Raw genomic sequence first — 23,039 nt, forward strand, 5'->3', positions numbered from 1 at the left:
AACACAAAACCAGGTCTTGACTGCCTTAATGAAATTCATTCACACTCCCAGAGTCTCAAAAGTTTTTACCCACTGAAAGGTAGCCTGGTAAACTTTCAAAATCATTTAAGGATTTGAATTTTTTGAGTTATACACACACACAAAGATGGTAATAGCAAACTAACATTTTAGATGTTCCAATCAACAGTAGTCAAACTAATAAAAGGTTCCCTCTTTTTTAAATTTTAGGATATTATAGGGTAGCTTTCCATTAAAATACAGAATTCGGAGCTATTTTATTAGCCTAAAACACTATTATTCATTGCCTTGGAAATAACCTATGAAAGTTTCTCAATCATTGTTACCTTCTCTGTAGTTCATAAATATACATAGATACGCACATACATACATACTACTATATATTTATTTTAGGGAAAAATACATTTTATATAACAACGAAACACTTCACTTCTCCTGAGAATCAAATAAGGTTAAACCTAAAACAGGAGATACAATGCCACAACCTGAGAGTGAGGAGAACGCTTAGGGTTCATTTACTCCAACTCAAGTCATTTACAGATGAGGAAAGAGATGCCTGGGAAGTTACATGGCTTGACAACAAGCACTTAACTAGTTAACTGGAACGCCAGTTCTACATTCTTGGTCTTCTGACTCCCACTGCTCTTTCCATTATGACAGTAATTTCAAAGGAGAGGATGTTAGGCCAAAAGCACATTACTATACTGAAGCTTTAGGAAGTAGAAGAGATTCAGTCACCAAACCTTTGCAAAATGAATTCTCAGAAATTTAAACAATTGGCTTTATCAAAACTCAATAGATAACTTTTATCCTTTTCCTTACATAAAAGTCTTTGATACTAAAATTCAAATACTTCTAAAAATACTTTCCGAGCCACAGAAAAAAATGTAATTGTTGAAACTTAAGAAAAAACATAATGAGAACTCAGTTTGGGCTTTTTCTTATCCTTCTTGAAAATCATGCTGATCAAGGGAGAGAAGCTAGATATTAAGCAAATTTGGAGCCAAAGGATTCAAACTGATTGCCAACTAGAAAATGCCACTGACAAATATCTGAAGAAAAAAATATAAAAAGTGAAAATAAAAGTATCTCCTTCCAGTTGTTTATAAACCTATAGGTTAAGGGGAGAACAAAAACTAGAGTTTTATTTGAAACCTGAAGCAGTCATGGACACTTCGACATTTTTATTAATGATCCTGAAATTTCATGTTTTCTACACTGAATTAGGCAGCCTAACAAGTATCATCACAAAAAGGATCCAAATTCAAAATGATACAAAGCTGGATTTCTCAGCCTATTCAAGTGCACGTCTACAGTGACAAGTTGAATAAATTTTATGAAAAAAAATTTAAAACCACAAATATAAGATATTTAAGTATAATCTTTACAGAAGTATTTTAAAAAGAATACCACCAGAATAGATTTAAATGTCATATTTGACCTGCTAAATGTCTTTAAAAGAATGGATAAATAATTTATCAAACAATAAATATGAAGAATAAAGAAATCAAAATTGTTTAGTTGGATAAAGAGGTCAGAATTTTTAAGAAGACATATGAACACTCTTGAAAGGACTGAGGCAAATAAGCATCATACTCCTAAAAAGTGATCCTCAATTGAGGGATGATAGCCCAGAGAGGCTTTAAGGCCTGTGTATGAAAGGCAAACTAGTGAGTCTCATATTTTAATGCAAACAGAAACTTTCCAGAGCCAGCAGGTGGTAAGTCTCCATATCAATAAACTCTATTAATCCCAAAGGAACAAAAAAAGTAAAAGACTTAGGATAACGTAAGTTATCAACAGATGTTCACTGAGTTGAATTTAAAGTTCCATTCTTTCAGTTTACTAAGTGAGATGAAGACAATAAGCCATGAAAAAATACAGGTAATAAAGGGCTAAATAAAATTAAGTTAAAAAAAAAAAACAAGGTTAGAGCTAGGTGGGGCTCTAGGATAGGTGAGGAAAGTGCCTGCTAGGAAGTGGTTTTAACTAGAAGCCTCACTCATGCTTGGTTTCACATCAATGGGAAGCACCTTTGCTCTACCAGAGACCAAAATGGGGCTAAAATAAAGAACGTACATTCAGACTGGGAATGTGTGTTAGAAAAACCAAAAGCAAGCTACAGCACAAAAACCATAAGCCCAAAGGTCTAGACCTAGTAGAAGGGCTTGCAAATAAAGGAAGCACCTCTGTTACTACCACTGTTCGGCGAGTATCTATTTCTGATTAATCTCAACTGTATATAGACTTAGGTTATATCTTGAGCCACTCACACTGCAATAAGGTACAGTTTGCATATTATGCAGTAAGGGAGAATTTGAACTGATTGTGTGTGTGAGGAAGGCCAGTGGGCAGGATAGAAGTGCTGCTCCCAAAATCAACCAAATAGGGAAATGCTATAACCCCAAACATACTGAGATCCTGTGAAGGATGATACAAAACTCAACAGGGGGAGTGTTAGGCCTGTTTCTCTGCTGCCCCTTGAGTGGGAAGACATATTCTATCAGAGATGAAAGACTTATTTCAATAAAAAACAAGACAAAAAGAATGTGATGAAACTAAAGAAAGTGGCCTTACACTTAAAATTAGATATTAGTAAGCATTTACCAACTAGAAAACAGTAAGAAAAGGAGTGGACTCTCTACAAATTTTTAAAAATAAGCTCAAAAGAATATAGTCTAAGAAGTTATAATGATAAATTTGAGATTCAAAATTCAATTCTAAGGACTTGGGAACTGATGACACAGCCCCAAAAATTTAAGGAGTGAAATGTGAGGAGAGGAGAATCTTTTTTTTTTTTTTTTTTTGCTACATGCCTCTACTCTTTTCTCGCAATCAGTGGTTCTCAATGGGGGAGATTTTGTCTCCCATGGGACACTTGACAACGTCTGGAGACATTTCTGGTTGTCATAACTGAGAGGACACTATTGGCATCTAGTGGGTGGAGGCCAGGGATGCTGCTAAACATCCTATAATGCACAAGTGAGACTCCAACAACCAAGATTATCCAGCCCAAGATGTTGACAGTGCCAAGGTTGAGAAATCCTGCTCAAATGCCGCCCCTCCCACAACACACAAGGAAACTTAACTGAGCTCTAATCACAACACAAAGCCAGCTCTAATAAAGAAAACTGTAACTTAACATCACTATCATTGGTGGGCAATCTACCTGTAACATGCATTGAGACACCACACCCTCTGGAATCTCAGGGAAACGTTGTCGGAGGTCAAGGAGAACCTGCATATCAAGCTGTGGACTGCTTTGCGCCATGCCAGAGCAAATGGTGGTCAAGTTTCTCTTAGGAAATGGATGCTAACCGGCCTTCCAATAGTAATGATCTTCCAACACTGCAGTCATTTTCTATTAAAAGAAATTAAAGTATGGTTAAATTTAATTACATATTTCACTTTATTCAAATAGAAACCATCAATATGTTAAAATGGAGAGAACTAAAATAAGTAGACCTAATTCCAAAGTTGGAAAATTGACAAATTTAGCCAAAGACTTTTCTGATGTAATATAGCCAATCACTGGTATATAAAAAAAAAAAAGCCAAAAAAAAATTTCCCGAAACTTCAGTTTCATTTTAATGTTTAAAGAAACAAAAGCAGCAGCTAGATTAAAAATACAGAGTATTATTCTTCTGCAACCATATTTTTCTAGGCTTGAGAAATCCTACCTGTGTATAATCACTCATGTTTTCCCAAAGGCTACCACATCCCTCTAAAGCAGAGTAATCCTTTTGTCATCTAAAATAATAAAATAAGGAAACAAGGACTTGATAATAATACCACAAAGCACACTTGTCCTGTATGCCTTATAATCTCCCTATACTTTGAAGCCAAAAGGTTTGAATTTGAAGTCTGAGTAAAGGAAACTCAATGTCTAAATGAAACAACTGGGCAAAGAAAAATGAAAATGGAGAATCCTCTGTTTTCAAAGATGATACTGGTAGCCCATTATCAGCCAGACCTGCCTAGCTAAGCTTTCACCTAGTTCTAGTACAACTGGCACAGGTGCTAAGATGGCAGGATTTGGGGGTAGTTTAAGCAGAGGTAACTGACTCCCAATCTCACTGGTACTCGTCGAATTGAGCACCCATGTAAGTAAGGCAACTACAGTCATGTGCTGTATAACGACGTTTCAGTCAACAACAGACCTCATATACAGACGGCATATATAAGGCTGGTCCTGTAAGATTAGTATCATATAGCCTACGTGTGTAGTAGGCCATACCATCTAGGTTTGTGTAAGTACACTCTATGATGTTCGCACAACGACGAAATTGCTTAACGACGCATTTCTCAGAATGTATCCCCATTGTTAAGCCACACATGACTGTAGTGAAGTAATAACGAAATGATAAATCAACTGGCAGCATCGAGGGTCAATTAACCGATCCACTTTTTAATCTATATTTCCCATTTCTAAAAGGGGAAAAAACATACAGCGTATACCATACAATCTCATAATATTTCTGCTGTGTTCACTCACTAGATAGTCAAATATCTTTAAGAATGAGAAGTAAACACCTGCATATACATAGGATGCATGGAAACCATGATAATAAGATAACATGTCTAAACCACACACATAAGGGAGGATCATCCCACACCAAATCTTCTATTTCCTGCAAATAGGCCCCAAAACTTTAAATCATACCATTACTTGGGGCAATGTAGAGAACTAGAGAGAATATTCTAAAAATAAAAAATGTTTAAGGAAAATGTTGAATTACTTCTGCTGATTTATAATTAAGTAGATAATTAAAAAATAAAAACCATGTAATCTCAAACTTGACTTTCATTATAGGCAGGGAATTTCATGTGGCACGCAATCTACTGACTTCTACTGGGCATCTAGCTCTCTCTCTTCTTCCTTCCAAGCCAAGGCTGTCAAGAGTTATGTACACTCTGTGTCTACAAGGTGGCCACAAAGCCCCTATGTATAAGACTCTGTCTAACCACAGGTAAAAAGAGCTATTAGGGACTGCTTTAATGACTTCCAACCATCAGATGTCTAAGAAACATAAGGAAAAATTAAAATGTGGGAAAATACAGATAACTTTCAATTTGCACATATAAGGACTTTCCGCTCACCTTGTTATTCTCCCTGCAATTCATTCCTCAGTCTGCTCTAATCTGGCTCATATCACTGTTCCACTGAAATACTCTCTCCATCATCTATCTGCTGCTAAAACCAGAGGATATATCTTCTGGTCCCTATGCCCTTTGACCTCTGCAGCATCTGACACTACTGATCATTTCTTCATTTTTTCAGCCTCTGTGACATCACACTAGCCTCGTTTCTTCCCACCTCTCGTCACGTTACTGTTTCCCTGGTTTTTGTCCTAAGCTTCCTCCTCTTCTCATTCTACATCCTTTTGCCCAGTGATCACATCCACTACGCAAGTTTCAATAACATTTACAGGCTGATGATTCCCAAATTGGTATCTTAAGCATCATGCTCTCTCCAAGACTCCAGACATATAGCCAACTGCCTACTACAGAGCACCATCTGGATATGCCCAAAGATATTAGTCAATATGTCCAAAAAGGAACTCCTCACCACAACCCTTCCCCATATGCTCTCTGTTCTCTCCATGAATGTTACCACTATTCACTCAGTTAACAAAACTAGAATCCAGGGTGTGATCCTTGACTTTCCATTCTTGCACAACCAACTAAACAGAGTGTGAAAACAAGTAGGTCATGGTTCGCACCCTGGTGCTGCCATTTAGTAGTCTCTAGGAAAGATACTCAATCCTTATGCCTTTGAAGCTTCATCTATAAAACGGAAATAATAGTAGGGTTGTAGTAAAATTTAAATGGCAAACACTAATAAGTCAGAAACCATTAGTTATTATTTACAGCATGTCTGAACATTCTCATCAACATATAGTAGCAACCTCCTGCTGCTCTTCCTGCCTATGGTCTTGCCTTCTTCCACATCACAGCTAAAGTATTTGTTTTCTAAGATGCAAATCTGATCACGTCCCCTTCAATCTCTGCATCCCAGCCAAATAGAACCATGTGTGATCCTGTGCATGGATGTCCTGTGCTGCCTCCTCTCAGGGCCCATGATCATCCATCTGCCTGAGGTACTTTTCTATCTTCCTCCTTCCCTCCTGTTTCTCCAAGCCACATTGATCCTGTACATGTCGGTATTGGTGGCACCTCCTCTGAGGAGACTTCCACTGACATCCCCTCTTAGTCCTGCTACCTGCCATGCCTCTCCCTCTACCTATGCTGGGCTAGAGGATCTTCCACTACGCTGCCAAAGCAGGCTGTGCTTATGCTCACAGGAGCACCAAACATACTATACTGAAGCCACTTATGTATCCAAAGGTCTCTCATATAAAACTGTAGCTCCATGTGGAATGTGCTGTTATGCCAGAGAGTGAGGAAGTACTCAAAAACTGATAGGAGAGTCAGAGGCTCCCACTGGCTAAATCTGTGACAATTTGAGCACCAAAATAATTAAAGACAGTAATGAATTATAGGCCTGTAGAAAAGAAAAGCCATGAGTCCATATCAATAATAAGTAGACAGTTAAATATACACATACATAAACGGAGAAGGGAGGGCTTTTGCTTACACTGGAATCCAACTTGTAAATGTGCAGAAAGTGCTGGAGCTGGAAAAATCATTTTGCAGCCATCACAGTACAGACTACTTCAAGCAAGAATCATCAACGGATGCTAAATCTAGGGGAAAATCTGGATGAAGAGTAGAATATATTAATGGTCTTAAAGTGTCTCCCCAAAGAATGGCTTATTAGTTGCAAGGGGGAAAAATTTAACTATACAGTGGATAAATCGAACAATATCTTGACTGGGTAATCCAAACATCACCAATGAGGGACAAATGGACAGCATACACCTCCCGATGTGATACTCTGAGAAGAATATATCACTATACAGTATTCTGGCCAGAAATGCATAACCCGAAACTACTCATGAGGAAACAGATAAACCCAAAATTAGAAATGTCCTATTAAAAAGAAAGCAGGGAATAAGGTGGTGAGAATGTCATCTTAAAATTGCCAATGTCATAAAAGGCAAAGGCTAGAAAAATATCACAGATTAAAGGAGACAGAGCCATATAACAACTAGATCCTACACTAAATGGAGAAAATACTATAAAAAAATTAATGGGTCAACTGACAAAATTGAAATGTGGACGGTAGATTAGGAAAAGTATTCTATCAATGTTAAATTTATTGAATTTACTAAGCTTACTGACTTGATAACTGTGCTGTGGTTATATATGAGAATATCCCTACTTTCAGGAATTAGACAATGAAGAAGCATTTAGAGGTAAAGGGCGTGACATATGCAACTTACTCGCAAATTGTTCAGGGAAAAATATATATGTACATGTGTGCATGTACACAAACACGCATGCACACACATGCACATAGAGAGAGGGAACAAATTATAAAGCAAATAGGGAAAAATGTTAACAACAGGTGAATCCGAGTAAAGGATATATACAGTGTTCTTTCTACTATTTTTATTCTTGTAACTTCTGTAAGTTTGGAATTATTTCCAAATAAGAAGTCAAAAAAAAACAAAAACCAAACAGAAAGCCTGTAATTCTATTCAGGGGCTATGCCTTGTTCACCACTGCATTTCCAGAGCCTGACCTAGTACCTGCTCAAATGTTTGTTAAATGATGAAGAATCAATTTTACAATACTAAACCAATCTAGCTAGTAAGATTTAAAAATATATAGAGGAACCTTGCCCCCTACCTCCTGCACACACCCTCAATAAAAATTTGGGAGGATCAGGGATCACCTACGTAGAGTGATTTGTGAATGCTTAGGAAAGAAGAAAAACAGGTTTAGGCTATGGATAATGAGTATATTTTTCCAGTTTGCCCCTTTTAAAACATCCCAAATCTGAAATGCTAAGAGATTCTACCAGATTAACAATCTAGGCTTTAATTTAAAATGTAAATTATTTCAAAGTCCTTAATGTTAGCTTGACTTTTTTCTCAAACAAGGTTTGAATTATTCACCTTTTTGATCAAAGCAAACATTACCTGCCATTTTCACAGTAAGGTGATCTATAATTTGCACTAGCCACTGGAGTCCTAACTAAATGAGTAACCTCGCCAAGTCACTGAAGCTCTAAGGCAGCACTGTCCTGTAAAAACAACGCAAATTATTTAAATGTTCTAGTAGCCACATTAAGAAAGTAAAAAGAAATGGGTGAAACTAATTTTAATCTCTTATTTAACCCAATATATAAACAATACTGTTTACTGTTTTAACATGTAATCAATACAAAAATCATTGATAAGATATTTTACATATTTTTTTCAAATTAAGTCCTTGAAATCCAGTGCGTATTTTATAATTAGAGCACATCTCAATTCAGACTAGCCACATTTCAAGTACTCAGCAGCCAACTGTAGTTAGCCGTGGCTACCTTATTGGACAGCACAGCTCTAAGGCTTTAGGATTTTCATTTAAATGACAGGCTAAGACATACAACTCTTAGATTCTAATTCAATATCTCTTTTAAGGGTATACAACTGACTAAGACAGGGCCTAGCACAGACCAGGTATTTAACGAATATTTGTTAGGTGAAATGAAAAAAAAATGGAATTCGTTGAATATTTAATGATAGGAATGGCCTTAGGTAATCAAATCTGCTTGTGTTTACAGAAATGATAACAGCTTTCCTACCAGGAATGATTCCTCAATATTTGAGGGGCTAACCACATTCAGAACACTTGATGACTATTTAATCATTGTCAATAAAGAGCTTCTGAAGCACCCAAAGGCTTAACTTGAGCTTTCCTAGTGGCTTCAAAGAACAGTTTTATTCATTTCTCAACCTTAATTTCAAGTCTTTAAAATATAAGGGCAATATAGTTGCCTTTTTATGAGGAAAAAGAAAAGGCAACAAGGGTCAACAAGAACAAAGAGGCTTCGGCTGTCAAGAGCTTGGGCTTCATATAGCTCAGAGACCCTGGGAGCCGCTAGCTCTCAGACAGCTTTGTCAGCCATCAGAACCTCAAGTGCTACCCAGGCCAAAGTTACCATTAATTTTATCACTATTAGTGTCAGCTACCATTTACTAAACAACTATGCCCTGAAAGGTAGCTATTATTATCTCCATTTTACAAATAAGAAAAAAACCTCAGAGAATGGGCATATGGCAGAAACATGACTCAAATACAAGCCTGCCTTCTCAAAATCTGTGTTATTTCCACTATGTCATTGGTAGGTATCAAGGACATTCCCAGTAGAGTGACGATGAGTGCCCTTCTTTGACTGGCTGGGAAAAAAAGACAGCAAACCCTCATCAGTTTATCATCCAAATAGGAGGTTACAGGTATATGGGAGGTGGAGGGCTGAGGGGGAAGGAAAGAATCCTTGTAGAAATAAGCTGTTTTAGGACATACAAGAAGCAGAGCTAAAGGTAAGAAGTTGCCATTTTTTAAAAATGGTTACAAATACTTGCCTTTGAAAAAACATATTAAGAAGCATCTTTAAAATCGAAGCCAACAACTTACACACTCACAAGGATGGCTATCATCTGAAAAAATGATTAATAGTAGACCTACTTTTCACAAGTAGGAATCTAAACTGATAAAAATGTAATCTCCCTAAGGGATTATGTCTGTAATCTTAACAGTGGTTAGCACTCTGCCCTGTACAAACATTCACTCACATAAGCACTAACTGACATGGATAATCATTAAGTATTTCAAAATATATAACACTCTCAAATAAACTTAATAATTTCTTGATGATTATTAAAATGTTAAAATACTTCTTTTAAAAAAGCAATTTCCTTTCTCCTCACTGGGAGATTAAGCCAACAGATAGTTAACAAATAGAATATATTCCAGCCAATGAGATGGGCCTGTTTCCTTAAAAAACACTTGAAGTTTTACAGTAAAGTACTACACTATATTTTTGCATTTAACTCCATAGAATACAACTAAAATAGAACATTGTCATATAGGATACTATAGATTTGGATATGGTGCAGATCAAAATACATCTATTCTAGTCCATATATATCAACGTATGCAACAACTATGCAAGATACATATGGACTTTGTTTCTTAACAACTTTATAATAAAATGATGGGTGATGAGTTGACACCTTAAAACCAGGCAGAGGACTCCAGCAGTATCTGAACTGTACTGGCTAGGCTAGGATGTGACCAAACTCCTGGAACACCCTTGAAACACCTCCAGTAAAGTATAGATGGCCACAGCTGTGGAATGTGGAGCTATGTAGGCAGTAACCCTAGATCAAGAAAGCAGAAACATGGAAGGCATAAATTCCATGATCGTCACACAGTTCTGAAGCCACCTAAACCAGGAGACTGTAGGGCGGAGCCTTTACTGCCCGTCAGCTTTGTAGGGACTCTTTTAATTTCTGAAGGCAGGAAGGAGAAGGGGGTCCAGGATGGTATGCTTAGCGGTAGAATCACTCCGAGGCTTCCTCCAGTGATGCAGCTACCCACCTAATTCAGGACTGCCAGCACCACAAGGCACAGGGGGTTCTGTTCCTCAAAAAGCAAGTGCTGGGATTTCTCCCAACAGAATTCTTCCTCCCAGTCGGAGAGGAAGCCCCCCCTCCAGAGCTCTGCTCCAATGCCGCAATTCTCCACACTCTAGAAAATGACCTCAACACCAAGTGCTTTGTTTCCACAGCCTTTTCTGAGCTCAGCAAATGTGCAGGGCAGTGCTGTTGTGACCCTGACTGTTTACCTCTGCCAGAATTTTACCTCACTTCCTAAAATAATTATACCACAGGTTACAAACCAATGGTCTGTGGGCCGCATCCAGCTCACTGATCTGCTTGGTTTGGCTTTGGCAGTGTTAAAAATAAAAAAGTTGAGCCACACTTTAAAATAGGGAAATTTTACATAAAAATGTGGATATCTAGCCTTTCTCTGAAAAATCAGAAGATGTAGCAACAGTAGGCAACAACTGGCTGAAGCTGACACGTTGCTCCCCTGTTTAGAAAGGACATGCTCTCCAGCTTGCCTAGTTCCTCCACTCCCTAGGATGTCCTAGACACTGAGGCCTGGTCTTGCTTCACTCATTGATATACTTGCTGGGTCTGTGACACCTGAAATGTGTTCGACAGAGAGGTTTAAAGATAATACTTTATCAGTCTAGTCTAACTGTGTCTCAACAGTATGTTATTGATGAGGTAATTTGGGGTGCAATAATTCTTCATCATGCAAACTTGTTTCATGTGTTGCAAGGTTCTTAGCATCCTGGCCTCTCCTATAAAATCCCAGTAGCACCCCCAAGTGGCCCCTAGAGAAGCAACAGTATCTCGGGCTGACAACCACTACCAGCATGTTAAGTTTGGTGAGGTGAGCATTTCCCAGGTTTGAAGAAAAGTTAGCTTTGTCTTGAGAGGATTTTCAAGATTAAAAATAAACAAATCATTCATTTTTCTGATTGGTCTGGTCCAAGTAACAACTGTTGAACAAAAACATGTATACTTTATAAATCTTTGGAACTTTCATCCATCTTCTTGCTGCATTAGAGGTTCTAATTTTAGATAGTATTTGTTGAGCCATATCTATGTACCAGACGCTGTGCTAAGTGCTTTATCTCATTTAATCTCTGTTATCATCCCATGGGAGATGTAATAATATCATCCACTTTTTACAAATGAGGAAATGTGAGGCTCAGAGAGGGCAAATAATTTGTTGTGGTCACACAGTTAACAAGCAGCAAAGCTAGGATACGAACTTGAAGTCTATGCTTTATTCTCCTGTACTGTTGGCTACATGATAAGACTTTGATGATATCACAAGTCTTAAAGACAGTGTCAAGTTTAAACCAAAACCTGCTTTTAGAACAGAACAGTTTTTGTACCAAGTTGTGAATTCTTCAAGGTAAACAGCAACAAGAAGTAGCTTACACAGGAGCATAACAAATGATCTTTTACTGACAGAGGTAAGGGTTCCAATTTCAGGATTTTTCATGTATACATGTAAAGGTGCTACCAAAATAACAACAGCGAGATAGGAATATGATAGTTATTATTTCCCCTAAATGAACTTTCCAAATAATTTCTAAAACAATCGTCCTATATGATCATTACAGTGGAAACCATTTTGAAATAGTCACATATTCACTGCATCTATCTCATATTGTTATATTCTCAAAAGAGATATACTATGGATCAAAATAATGTTCATATTAAAAGAATCATCAAAAGCATTTTCAAGTTAAATATAGCCCCCAGAAACAAACAGAAACATATTCAAATTAAATTTAAGCTTAACACCCCCCCCTCAAGTGAATATCTGTTTGCCAGCTGTCACCTATACAGGACATATCATACATGCCACTCCCTGCCTTCCTCCACCAACCTCTCCAACGAAAATAAAAATAAAGATACTTGAGATCTCCTCCCAACTCGGAGGTTGGTAACAAAGAGGTAAAATATTAAAAAATAAAGTTTAATAACCTTATATAGTGGTATATGAAAAAAGAAATGGGAAAGCCTTGATTCTTATTAGAAATATTTTGTTCAATTAAGAATACTGAATTGGTGGTTGGGAAAAAATGGTATCTAGGTTAGAGAAATCAAAGGTTTCCTTCATAAAGTGACTAAAAATATCTCTAGAACATTCTGGAAAAGTAAAACTACAGAGAAAGTAAAAAGACCAGTGGTTGTGGGGAGGAAGAGAGGGTTCATGGGTGAAGCATAGGAGATTCTTAGGGCAGTGAAATTATTCTGTACAATACTATAATGGTAGATATATGACATTAGACACTTGTCAAAACCCACAGAACTTTGTAACACCAAGAGTGAACCTTAAAGTATGCAAATTTTGAAAAATATTTTAGGAGGTCAGATGATCCCAGAAAGGAATGGAGACTGTATGACAGAATCTAACTGTATTATAAATGTATGAAACAATATCACTGTAGGCGATGAGGGAGGAAAATGCTGATCTAAATAACTTTGGAAACGAGTGGAGTCTATACGACTAAAAGCAAAAGGAACTGTACATAAGCATTGTATTCTAGTAACGAACTACAGAAATGATCCCTGAAAGAATAGTCTATAAGCATTGTACTCTAGTTGATAAAATTGTATCCCATGGGGGTACAGGTTAACAATTCTGATATATATCTATACATGTATACTAGGATTGAACAACTAAGTAAATGAATGGTGAATGGTAGGAGCCAGGTTTCTCACTGTTGTAGTGGGAGGTTACAGACAAGCAAGGGGAGAAGGCTAGAATGATAATGGATTAGAGTTGGAGACATCAGTATGAACTCATGTTTAGTTTAACATTGATACAAACAGATATATAGAAATGGATACAGAGAAATATTTATAGATATGCATAAATGTACGGATAGTATATACACAGGATTTCAGCTAAGAGGGCCTAAAAGCAGCAACACTCCACTAGTCATGAGCACACCTAACACCTAGATCTTGATTTCCAATAGCATTCTCTAATAAAAGGAACCCGGGCTTTGTGGAGAAATTGCTGATTCTAGAACTGGGATAAGGGATATACAGGATGAGCCTGGACTACCTTGTAGTGCCAGAAAGTATGGACGTGCTCAAAAAAGAGCCCCATTACAACTGGGGCATGTCTAAGTGACACAGGAGCCAAAAGAAAGAGCTTCTAATGGCCAAAGCTGGAAACATTTTGAGCCAAAAAATAAAGTAGTATTGGATTAGGACTCAAAGGATAAAATAAATATCCATGAGCCCATACTGATATAAATAAATAATTGAATGAATGAATGAATGAATGAATAAATAAATAAATGCAGGAGAAGAGACAATCTCCCATGCAGAAGAATTCCCAATAATCTATGTATTAACACCCTTCAGGAGATGGAGCATAACTTCCCACTCCTTAAGTGTAGACTACACATAATGACTTCTTTCCAAACAGCACAGTACAAAAAGAGGTTTTAAAAAAAAAAAAGTAACTTTACAGTGGAGAAACCTGACAAGCACCTTCTCAGCCAGGTGACCAAAGTCAACATTAACAGTGATAAATCATGTTGATGGTAAGTACTCTTGATATGATGTGATGAGAATGTGAGAACGGCACTTTACCTGTGGTCATCCTCCCAAAAACCCATAAGCCCAGTCTAACCACGAGAAGAACATTCGACAAATCCCAACTGAGGGACATTCTACAAAATACCTGATCAGTTCTCCTCAAAACTGACAAGGTCATCAACCCAAGGAAAGTCTGAGAAACTGTCACAGCCAAGAGGAGCCTAAGGAGACATGACGACTAAACATAATATGGTATCCTGGTGGGATCCTGAAACAGAAAAAATAGATTAGGTAAAAACTAAGGAAATCTGAATAAAGCATAGACTTTAGTTAATAACAATGTTTTAATACTGGTTAATTAATTGTAACAAATGTACTATGCTAATGAAAACTGTTAATAATAGAGGAAACTGGGTGTAGGATATATGGGAACTCTGTATTATCTTCTCAATTTTTCTGTAAAAATTAAAACTGTTCTAAAAAAATAAAGTCTATTTAAAAGCTTTTTTTAAATTACCTCAAGATGGTTTATGAGCCCTGGCACAGGAGTCTTACACACATCTCCAGCTCTGAAAGCACCTTCTTTTCAGTAATCTGGAAAACTGACAAAATGAGGAGACAGTCATCCTTTTGTTAACTTCCCAACTCAATATGGAAAAATGACAAAAACTCATAGACTTCTGGTGCCTTAAAGTAATAACAGAAGACAGGATGCTAGACCATACTTTTAGGGCAGGTAGTTCTTTCCCAAGTATCATCATAAGCTGAATTTTCTTCTTTTCCTTTAGGTCACAAATATCTTCTACAGTAATTAAACTCTACATTATCCCACAGTAGAGAGCAGTTCAAAAAGACAAAAAGATAGTCCATCGCTTTTTTTCTTAAGGCTTTTGTAGCACACCTGGTTGTGACTTACCATCCTGAGCCCCCCGTTCTATTCAGAAAAGAAAAGATGAAGCCTGGTCCTATCAAGCATCTATAAAATTTTCAACTGCATAGCCAAAATAGTACATAACTTTTTAAAAAATATTATATAACCCATTTCTGTTCCATGAAAAGCAATTTATATCTAGAATAGTAACCTTAATAGCTTATTTTGACAGACAAGCATTCTCTCTCCACATCATTTAGAAATTATCTTCACTCTGAATAAACCTAGTAATTCAAGGTTAACTTTATCATTTTAGGGCAAATACTGGCTTATATCAAAAGCCATCACGCGTATAACTTTCTAACTAATCTCCTGACTCAACCTCCTTTTATAACCACAGTAGAGCTAAAATGACATACCCTGTTTATATACTGTACATTTTCAGTGCTTTACCATACTTTCTATTTTTTAATTTCTGTTACTTTATCTTAAACATTATCCAAAAAATAAACTTCAACTATGAATAAGCAGTACTGTGCACCTACAGGAATGCTGTTTTCTACCGTGCATAATAGCTTTTTCTAATCTCTGATATGACAACGCAAACTCTAGCCCACATTCATGTTAGCCTTCTCCCATCAACTTGAATCAACACAACTTTCTTCCCTTCCTAAATGTCTACAGAAGTCACTGTGTGTTATTACTACTTTCAGCACTTGAAATAATGTTTATTAACTTTTTATTCTCCTCTAGGCTTTATCACCATAAATCTTGAGAACGAAAGCCAAACATGCTCTTTGAGCTACAGTGCCTTGTGCACACTAAATACTTAGTATAAATGACAAAATATAGGACTTTAAAATAACTGGAAATCTAACTTGCTCTGGTTGAGGTGTTCCAAGGTCTTTGTTCAGGTCAACTCTTAAATGACATTATTTAAAAAGAAAGACAGGACAACCTACTGGTAACATATGCCAGAGGCAGATCATCTCCACATTTTATTACTTAAGGAGATTACTTAGAACAGAGTTTTTCAAATGGTGGACTGTGACCTATTAGTGAATTGTATAATAAATTTACTGGGTGATAACAAGTATTTAAGAAAAAAAAAAAAGAAACAAATATAATAGAAAATATCAGAGTGCTTTACACATAGTATGGTAAATATTGTTTCAAAAAACTTGTTTGAGGTGTTTACCTACTAGATCATGATTAAAATGTATTTCTTACTGTGGGTTGCTTTGAGAAATAGTGACAGAATATGGTGAGGTGTTCTAGGTTACGTAAGAAAAATATTCGCTACCTTTCCTTTTTTACTTTTATCTGAATAGATGGCAGCTTTCTAATTAACAAAATGAAGTTATTTGAGAAATGTCTGGATATGAAAGCTGAAACAACTTAATTCTTTATGTTATGAATTTTTGTGTGACTTTATTTTCCTCAAATGCAGCCTTGATGTGTTTTTTGTAGCTCTCACATAGTATTGGAGGCTCCTGCCTTCTAAAAGATTAAAAAAATGAGTAACCAGTCTCATTAACCCAGAAATTCAAAATCACAAACTGTGGGAATTTCCTACTGGAAGAGTTGGAAAGATTAACAAAAATGCCATTTATAATCATTTATTTAACAATGTCTAACTTGATAATACTCCTGAATTCACTGTTCTTTCATTTAATAAAATATGAGCATTTAGCTTGGAGATACAGGAGGCCCATGCCCTTGAAGTGAGAGAAACACACTGATAGTTATAATAGAGTGGGATTAAGTCCTAAATTGTAAGAAAAAGAAATAATTAAGTTAGGACAAGGAAAAAGAGCACCAAGGAAAGCTTCATGGAAGAGAGAACATTTAAGATGGGTTGCAAAGAACAGGATTTTTAAAAATAAAAACAATAGAATTATAAAGCTAGAAGGAACTCTACACATCATCTAATCCAGTCATTCTCAACTGAGGGCAATTTTGCCCCGCAAGGCAAATTTGGCAATGTTTGGAAACATTTTTGGTTGTCATACTGGGGAGAGGTGCTATTGGCACTTGGTAGACAAAGACCAGGGATACTACTAAACATCCTACAGTACACAGGACAGCCCCTGACAACAACTATCCAGCCCAAAATGTCAACAGTGCCAAAGCTGAGAAACCCTGAACCCAACGTCAGTACAATCCCCTTGTTTTACACAAGATAACTGAAGGCCAGACGGATTTAAAAACTTGCTAAAAAGCTAAGATTATAAAACAGGCCTCAGAACATCTTGTCCACTGTTTAATTCACAACACACACCCACATATGTTATTATACTAGGAAACAGATGTTAAAAAGAGTGGGAACATTTTTATAAGGTGGAAAAACAAACTATCTAGAAATCAAAGCTGATATCGTTATATAGTCTTTCTTGATATAAATCTACCAATGGCTCAAAGCAAGAATTATACTACAATATCATTTTAAAAATTATATCATTTGTTCATTAATACTAGATTTATCATCTATACAACTGAGTTATTGAATATAGATCTGAGAGTAAGAAAAATTACAATAAATACTAGAAAGTTGGAAGATCAGCATATGCACACACACCCAGTTACTCCTTGGGGCAGGTCTTTCAAGCTCCACCAGCTTTAGGCACTGAGTGTCTGGGACCTGGATGGGATTAGCCCCTTTCATTCCAAATCAACTGCTAAATTACCATTCCATTTGCTGGTGAGGTTTCTAGTAGCAAATAAATTGTAGAAAGAACTTGCTTAGGGTCCTGATTTAGGGCCTAAATCTAAACATGAAATCACCTGGACATCTTTTATTTTCTCATCCTTGCTCTTAAATGTACAAAAGGGATGGGGATGAGGGGGTGGGGTAAACAAACATGTTAACAGCAATACAGATTAGTTTTCAAAAAGTTTTTTGCTCTAATATGACTACAAAAATACACAGACACAGATATATACTCCTTACCTCTAATTTTTCACTTGGTGAAACTTCAACTAGGATACCTTGTCCAGTTTGACACGCAACAATTCACCGTGAAAAACTTGAAGAAAAGCTAAAGACACTGTCCTAAAAAAATGAAAGACCAAAGAGGTAAGATTCAAACTGAAAGGTTTCAAGAAGACAGCGTGACCAAGTGATATAGTATACGAATAAAAGGTCATGAAAAAGAAAGCCATGTGTACACCTATACTAACTGAAATGTTAGTGAATGAAGTTTATGTTCGACAGATACTACAAGAAAGTTCACCTGACTGCCTGAGTCACCTTGCTCCCCTTTCCAGTCAGTGACTTCTTCTTCTTATTATTTTTTTTTAATAATTTTATTTATTTATTTATTTTTTCCCCCAAAGCCCCAGTAGATAGTTGTATGTCACAGTTGCACATCCTTCTAGTTGCTGTATGTGGGACGCGGCCTCAGCATGGCCGGAGAAGCGGTACGTCGGTGCGCGCCTGGGATCCAAACTTGGGCCACCAGCAGCGCAGCGCAAGCACTTAACCGCTAAGCCACTGGGGCCGGCCCCCGGTCAGTCACTTCTAGTGCCTAAGGCACAGCTGGCAAAGCAGAGGGGACGGCCAAAGCTTTTCTGAGATTTTGGTTTCAGAGAAAGCTAGCAAGAGGAATTTTAGTTGCATCCCTGGCAAACCATCAGAGGTCCCTGCAGCTCCCTATAATATACTAGTCATTAAATTTTAATAAGTTTGATTACAAAACTGTCCTAAGGCCCTTTAAGGGCCAGAGGTCTTTAAATTTAAACAACTCCATACTGAGTCTGATTTATTCTCTGGTAGAGTAGAGGAACTTTTAAAACTTACACACCCCAAGTGAGCACCACAGCCTCACTGCAAGGCCCAACAGCAAAGAGGGTGCATGGTTTTTTTCTTTGTCACCTCACTACACCTCAATAGAATCGGAACTGCTCACTCAGGACTGGGAGGCCCTCCATAACCCAAGCTATGAAATCATTCATCTACCATTTAAGAATAACTTTAACTTCCTCAAGAAGGAACAAAAGTACTTATCATAAGCCTTAGTGAATTAATAGTCTTAGCTAAAGAAGAAAGCAGAGTCTTCAGTTCCTCAAGAACTGACTAGATATTTCAGGTTAACCAAACAGCCCTAATGAATGAGGAAAAGTTCTTCCATAGAGAAAAATTTCAGCTAATAATGGCAGAACTGACCAAATTAGAACAATCACAATTTTGCAACTTTTAATTGAACAGCTAATCCATGCAATGGTAATCAATGGATGGTAAAAGCATTAGGTGAAAAGTGGACCTTTATGAAGGGAGCAGGCTGTCACCCTCTGATGAATCAAACAAACCGACTATAAAAAAAATTTCTTTTAGGGGCTGGCCCCATGGCGGAGCGGTTAAGTGCGTGGGCTCTGCTGCTGGCGGCCCGGGTTCAGATCCCGGGTGCACACCAACGCACCGCTTGTCAGGCCATGCTGTGGTGGCGTCCCATATAAAGTGGAGGAAGATGGGCACAGATGTTAGCCCAGGGCCAGTCTTCCTCAGCAAAAAGAGGAGGATTGGCATGGATGTTAGCTCAGGGCTGATCTTCCTCACAAAAAAAAAAAACAAACAAATATTTTTTTAGACAACTGGAAAAACTTGAACATGGACTAAGTATCATATATGCTATCAAGGAATCATTATGAAGTGTGTTGTATATAACACTGCATTGCAGTTATGTAAGAAAATGTGTTGTTTTAGAGACATTATTTAGAGATTAAATAATGTCTTGGATATGCTATAAATTCTCAACAAAAAAAGGGGTGGTGGAAGATGAAACAAGTATGGTGAAATGTTGACGACTGCAGTATCAGAGGCTCACTGAACTTTTTATTTGTATACATTTGGAAACGTTCATGAATAAATGTTAAAAATAAAAACAGGGGCCGGCCCGGTGGCGCAAGCGGTTAAGTGCGCGCGCTCCGCTGCGGCGGCCCGGGGTTCGCTGGTTCGGATCCCGGGCGCGCACCGACGCACTGCTTGGTAAGCCATGCTGTGGCGGCGTCCCATATAAAGTGGAGGAAGATAGGCACCGATGTTAGCCCAGGGCCGTCTTCCTCAGCAAAAAAAAAAAGAGAGGAGGATTGGCGGATGTTAGCTCAGGGCTGATCTCCTCACAAAAAAAAAAAAATAAAAAAAAATAAAAAAAATAAAAACAATCAACTAGGGGTCACTCTAGAGTCCTTTAAGGAGAAAAAAGCAATGTATTCAAAATAATACTTAAAAGCTGATGATTTTCATTATTTTGTACAAAGACTGCAGAAAAAGAAGCTAGAAATATAAAACTACTAGGAGGGTTCTTAAAGTAGTCCAGAGATAAAATCCTTAAAAAGGCAAAATCATTATATTTCAATATTAATTTAATATTATTATTATATTAATTAATAACTATAAATGTCAACATATTTTGTAATTAATTATATTAATAATAAATATAAATTTAAATATTTATTGAAAATATTACATGCAAGGCCCTGCAATAAGTGATAAAGCAAAAGTGTTAATGGACTAAAGCCTCCAATCAAAAGACACCGAGTGGCCAAATAGATAAAAAAAAAAAGACCCATCTATATGCTGCCTGGAAGAGACTCACCTCAAAAGTAAGGATTCACACAGACTGAAAAGAGAAAAGATGGAAAAAGATATTCTATGCAAATGGAAATGAAAGAAAGCTGGTGTAGCTATACTCATATCAGACAAAACAGACTTTAAAACAAAGACTGTAGTAAAGGACAAAGAAGGGCATTACATAATGATAAAAGAGTCAATCCAGCAAGAAGACATAACATTTATAAATATATACTCACCCAACATAGGAGCACCAAAATATATAAAGTAAATATTAATGGAACTAAAGGGAAAAAGTGATAGTAATACAATAATACTAGGGGACTTTAATACCCCACTTACATCAACAGATAGATCATCCAGGCAGAAAATCAATAAGATCATCCAGGCAGAAAAATCAATAAGGAAACACTGGCCTTAAAGGACACATTAGACCAGACAGATTTAATAGATATATACAGAATATTGCACCCAAAAGTAGCAGAATACACATTCTTCTCAAGTGCACATGGAACATTCTCCAGGACAGATCACATGTCAGGCCACAACACAAGTTGCAATAAATTCAAGAAGACTAAAATCACAACAAGCATCTTCTCTGACCACAATAGTATGAAACTAGAAATCAACTACAGGAAGAAAACTGGAAAAATCACAAAAATGTAGAGATTAAACAACATGCTACTGAACAACCAATGGATCATTGAAGAAATCCAAGAAGGAATCAAAAAATGCCTAGAGGCAAATGAAAACAGATACAACACAGCAAAGTCTATGTGATGCAGCAAAGGTAGTTCTAAGAGGGAAGTTCATAGCAATGCAGGTCTATCTCAAAAAAAAACAAGAAAAATCCCAAATAATCTTTACACCTAAAGGAACTAGAAAAAGAAAAGCAAATGAAGCCCAAGGTCAGTAGAAGGAAGAAAATAATGGGTTAGAGCAGAAATAGATAAAATAGAGAATAAAAAAATAGAAAAAAGGTCAATGAAACTAAGAGCTGGTTCTTTAAAAAGATAAACAAAATTGACAAACCTTTAGCTAGACCAAAGAGGAACAAAAGAGGGCTCAAATAAACAAAATCAGAAATGAAAGAGAAGTTACAGCTTATACCACAGAAATAGAAAGGATCATAGAGACTACTACGAAAAATTATATGCCGACAACCTAGAAGAAATAGATAAATTCCTAGAATCACACAATCTTCCAATATTGAATCATAAAGAAATAGAAAATCAGAATAGACCAATTACTAGGTAAGGAGATTGAACTAGTAATCAAAACCCTTCCAACAAATAAAAGTCCAGGACCAGACAGCTTCACTGGTGAATTCTGCCAGACATTCAAAGATTTAATGCCTACCCTTCTCAAACTCTTCCCAAAAACTGAAAAGGAGGGAACACTTTCAAACTCATTTTATGAGGTCAGCATTACTCTGATAGCAAAACCAGACGAGGACATCACAAGAAAAGAAAATTACAAGCCAATATCTTTAATGAATATAGATGTAAAAATCCTCAACAAAATATTAGCAAACTGAATTCAACAATACCTTTAAAGGATCATACACCATGATCAAACGGGATTTATTCCAGGGACACAAAGATGGTTCAATGTCTGCAAATCAGTCAATGTGATACACTACATTAACAATATGAAGGATAAAAATCATATGATCATCTCAATAGATGCAGAAAAAGCATCTGACAAAATTCAACATCCATTTATAACAAAAACTCTCAACAAAGGAGGTATAGAGGGAACACACCTCAACATAACAAAGGCCATATATGACAAGCCCACAGCTAACATCATACTAAGATCAGGAACAACACCAGGATGTCCACTCTTGCCACTTTAATTTAACATAGTATTGAAAGTCTAGGCCAGACTAACTAGGCAAGAAAAAGAAATAAAAGGCATCCAAATAGGAAAGGAAGAAGTAAAACTGTCACTATTTGCAGATGACATGATACTATATATAGAAAACTCTAGGGCCAGCCCGGTGGCTTAGCGGTTAAGTGCGCACACTCTGCTACTGGTGGCCCGGGTTCGGATCCCAGGTGCGCACTGACGCACCGCTTCTCCGGCCATGCTGAGGCCGCGTCCCACGTACAGCAACTAGAAGGATGTGCAACTATGACATACAACTATCTACTGGGGCTTTGGGGAAGAAAAAAAGGAGGAGGATTGGCAATAGATGTTAGCTCAGAGCCGGTCTTCCTCAGCAAAAAGAGGAGGATTAGCGTGGATGTTAGCTCAGGGCTGACCTTCCTCAAAAGAAAAAAAAAAGAAAACTCGAAAGACTCCATCAAAAAACTGTTAGAATTCAGTAAAGTTGCAGGATAGAAATTCAATACACAAAAATCTGTTGCATTTCGATACACTAATAATGAACTATCAGAAAGAGAAATTAAGAAAACAATCCTATTTACAACTGCATCAAAAATAATAAAATACCTAGGAATAAATTTAATCAAGGAGGTGACAGACTTGGGCATTGAAAACTATAAGACACTGATGAAAGAAATTAAAAATGACA

The 23,039-nt window shown here is 36.9% G+C and overlaps 1 protein-coding gene across 7 annotated transcripts in view; it reads right to left on the reverse strand.

The window, feature by feature from the left end:
* The window catches only part of TAB3 (TGF-beta activated kinase 1 (MAP3K7) binding protein 3), a 64,687-nt gene that overhangs the window by 27,806 nt on the left and 13,842 nt on the right, over positions 1-23,039 (reverse strand). For 4 of the 7 annotated variants that reach the window (XM_058535610.1, XM_058535607.1, XM_058535604.1 and 1 more), the window contains 5 exons: positions 17,882-17,983; positions 14,578-14,662; positions 14,206-14,328; positions 6,617-6,737; positions 3,188-3,379 (listed from right to left, as the gene is read on the reverse strand). In XM_058535610.1, coding sequence (XP_058391593.1) covers positions 3,188-3,289 — 102 coding nt within the window. In that variant the 5' untranslated portion in view covers positions 3,290-3,379; positions 6,617-6,737; positions 14,206-14,328; positions 14,578-14,662; positions 17,882-17,983. The remainder of the gene's footprint in view (positions 1-3,187; positions 3,380-6,616; positions 6,738-14,205; positions 14,329-14,577; positions 14,663-17,881; positions 17,984-23,039) is intronic. The other 3 variants (XM_058535609.1, XM_058535608.1, XM_058535606.1) reach the window with 2 other exon arrangements.

Source organism: Diceros bicornis, chromosome X, assembly GCF_020826845.1.
Source record: "Diceros bicornis minor isolate mBicDic1 chromosome X, mDicBic1.mat.cur, whole genome shotgun sequence".
NCBI lineage: Eukaryota > Metazoa > Chordata > Mammalia > Perissodactyla > Rhinocerotidae > Diceros > Diceros bicornis.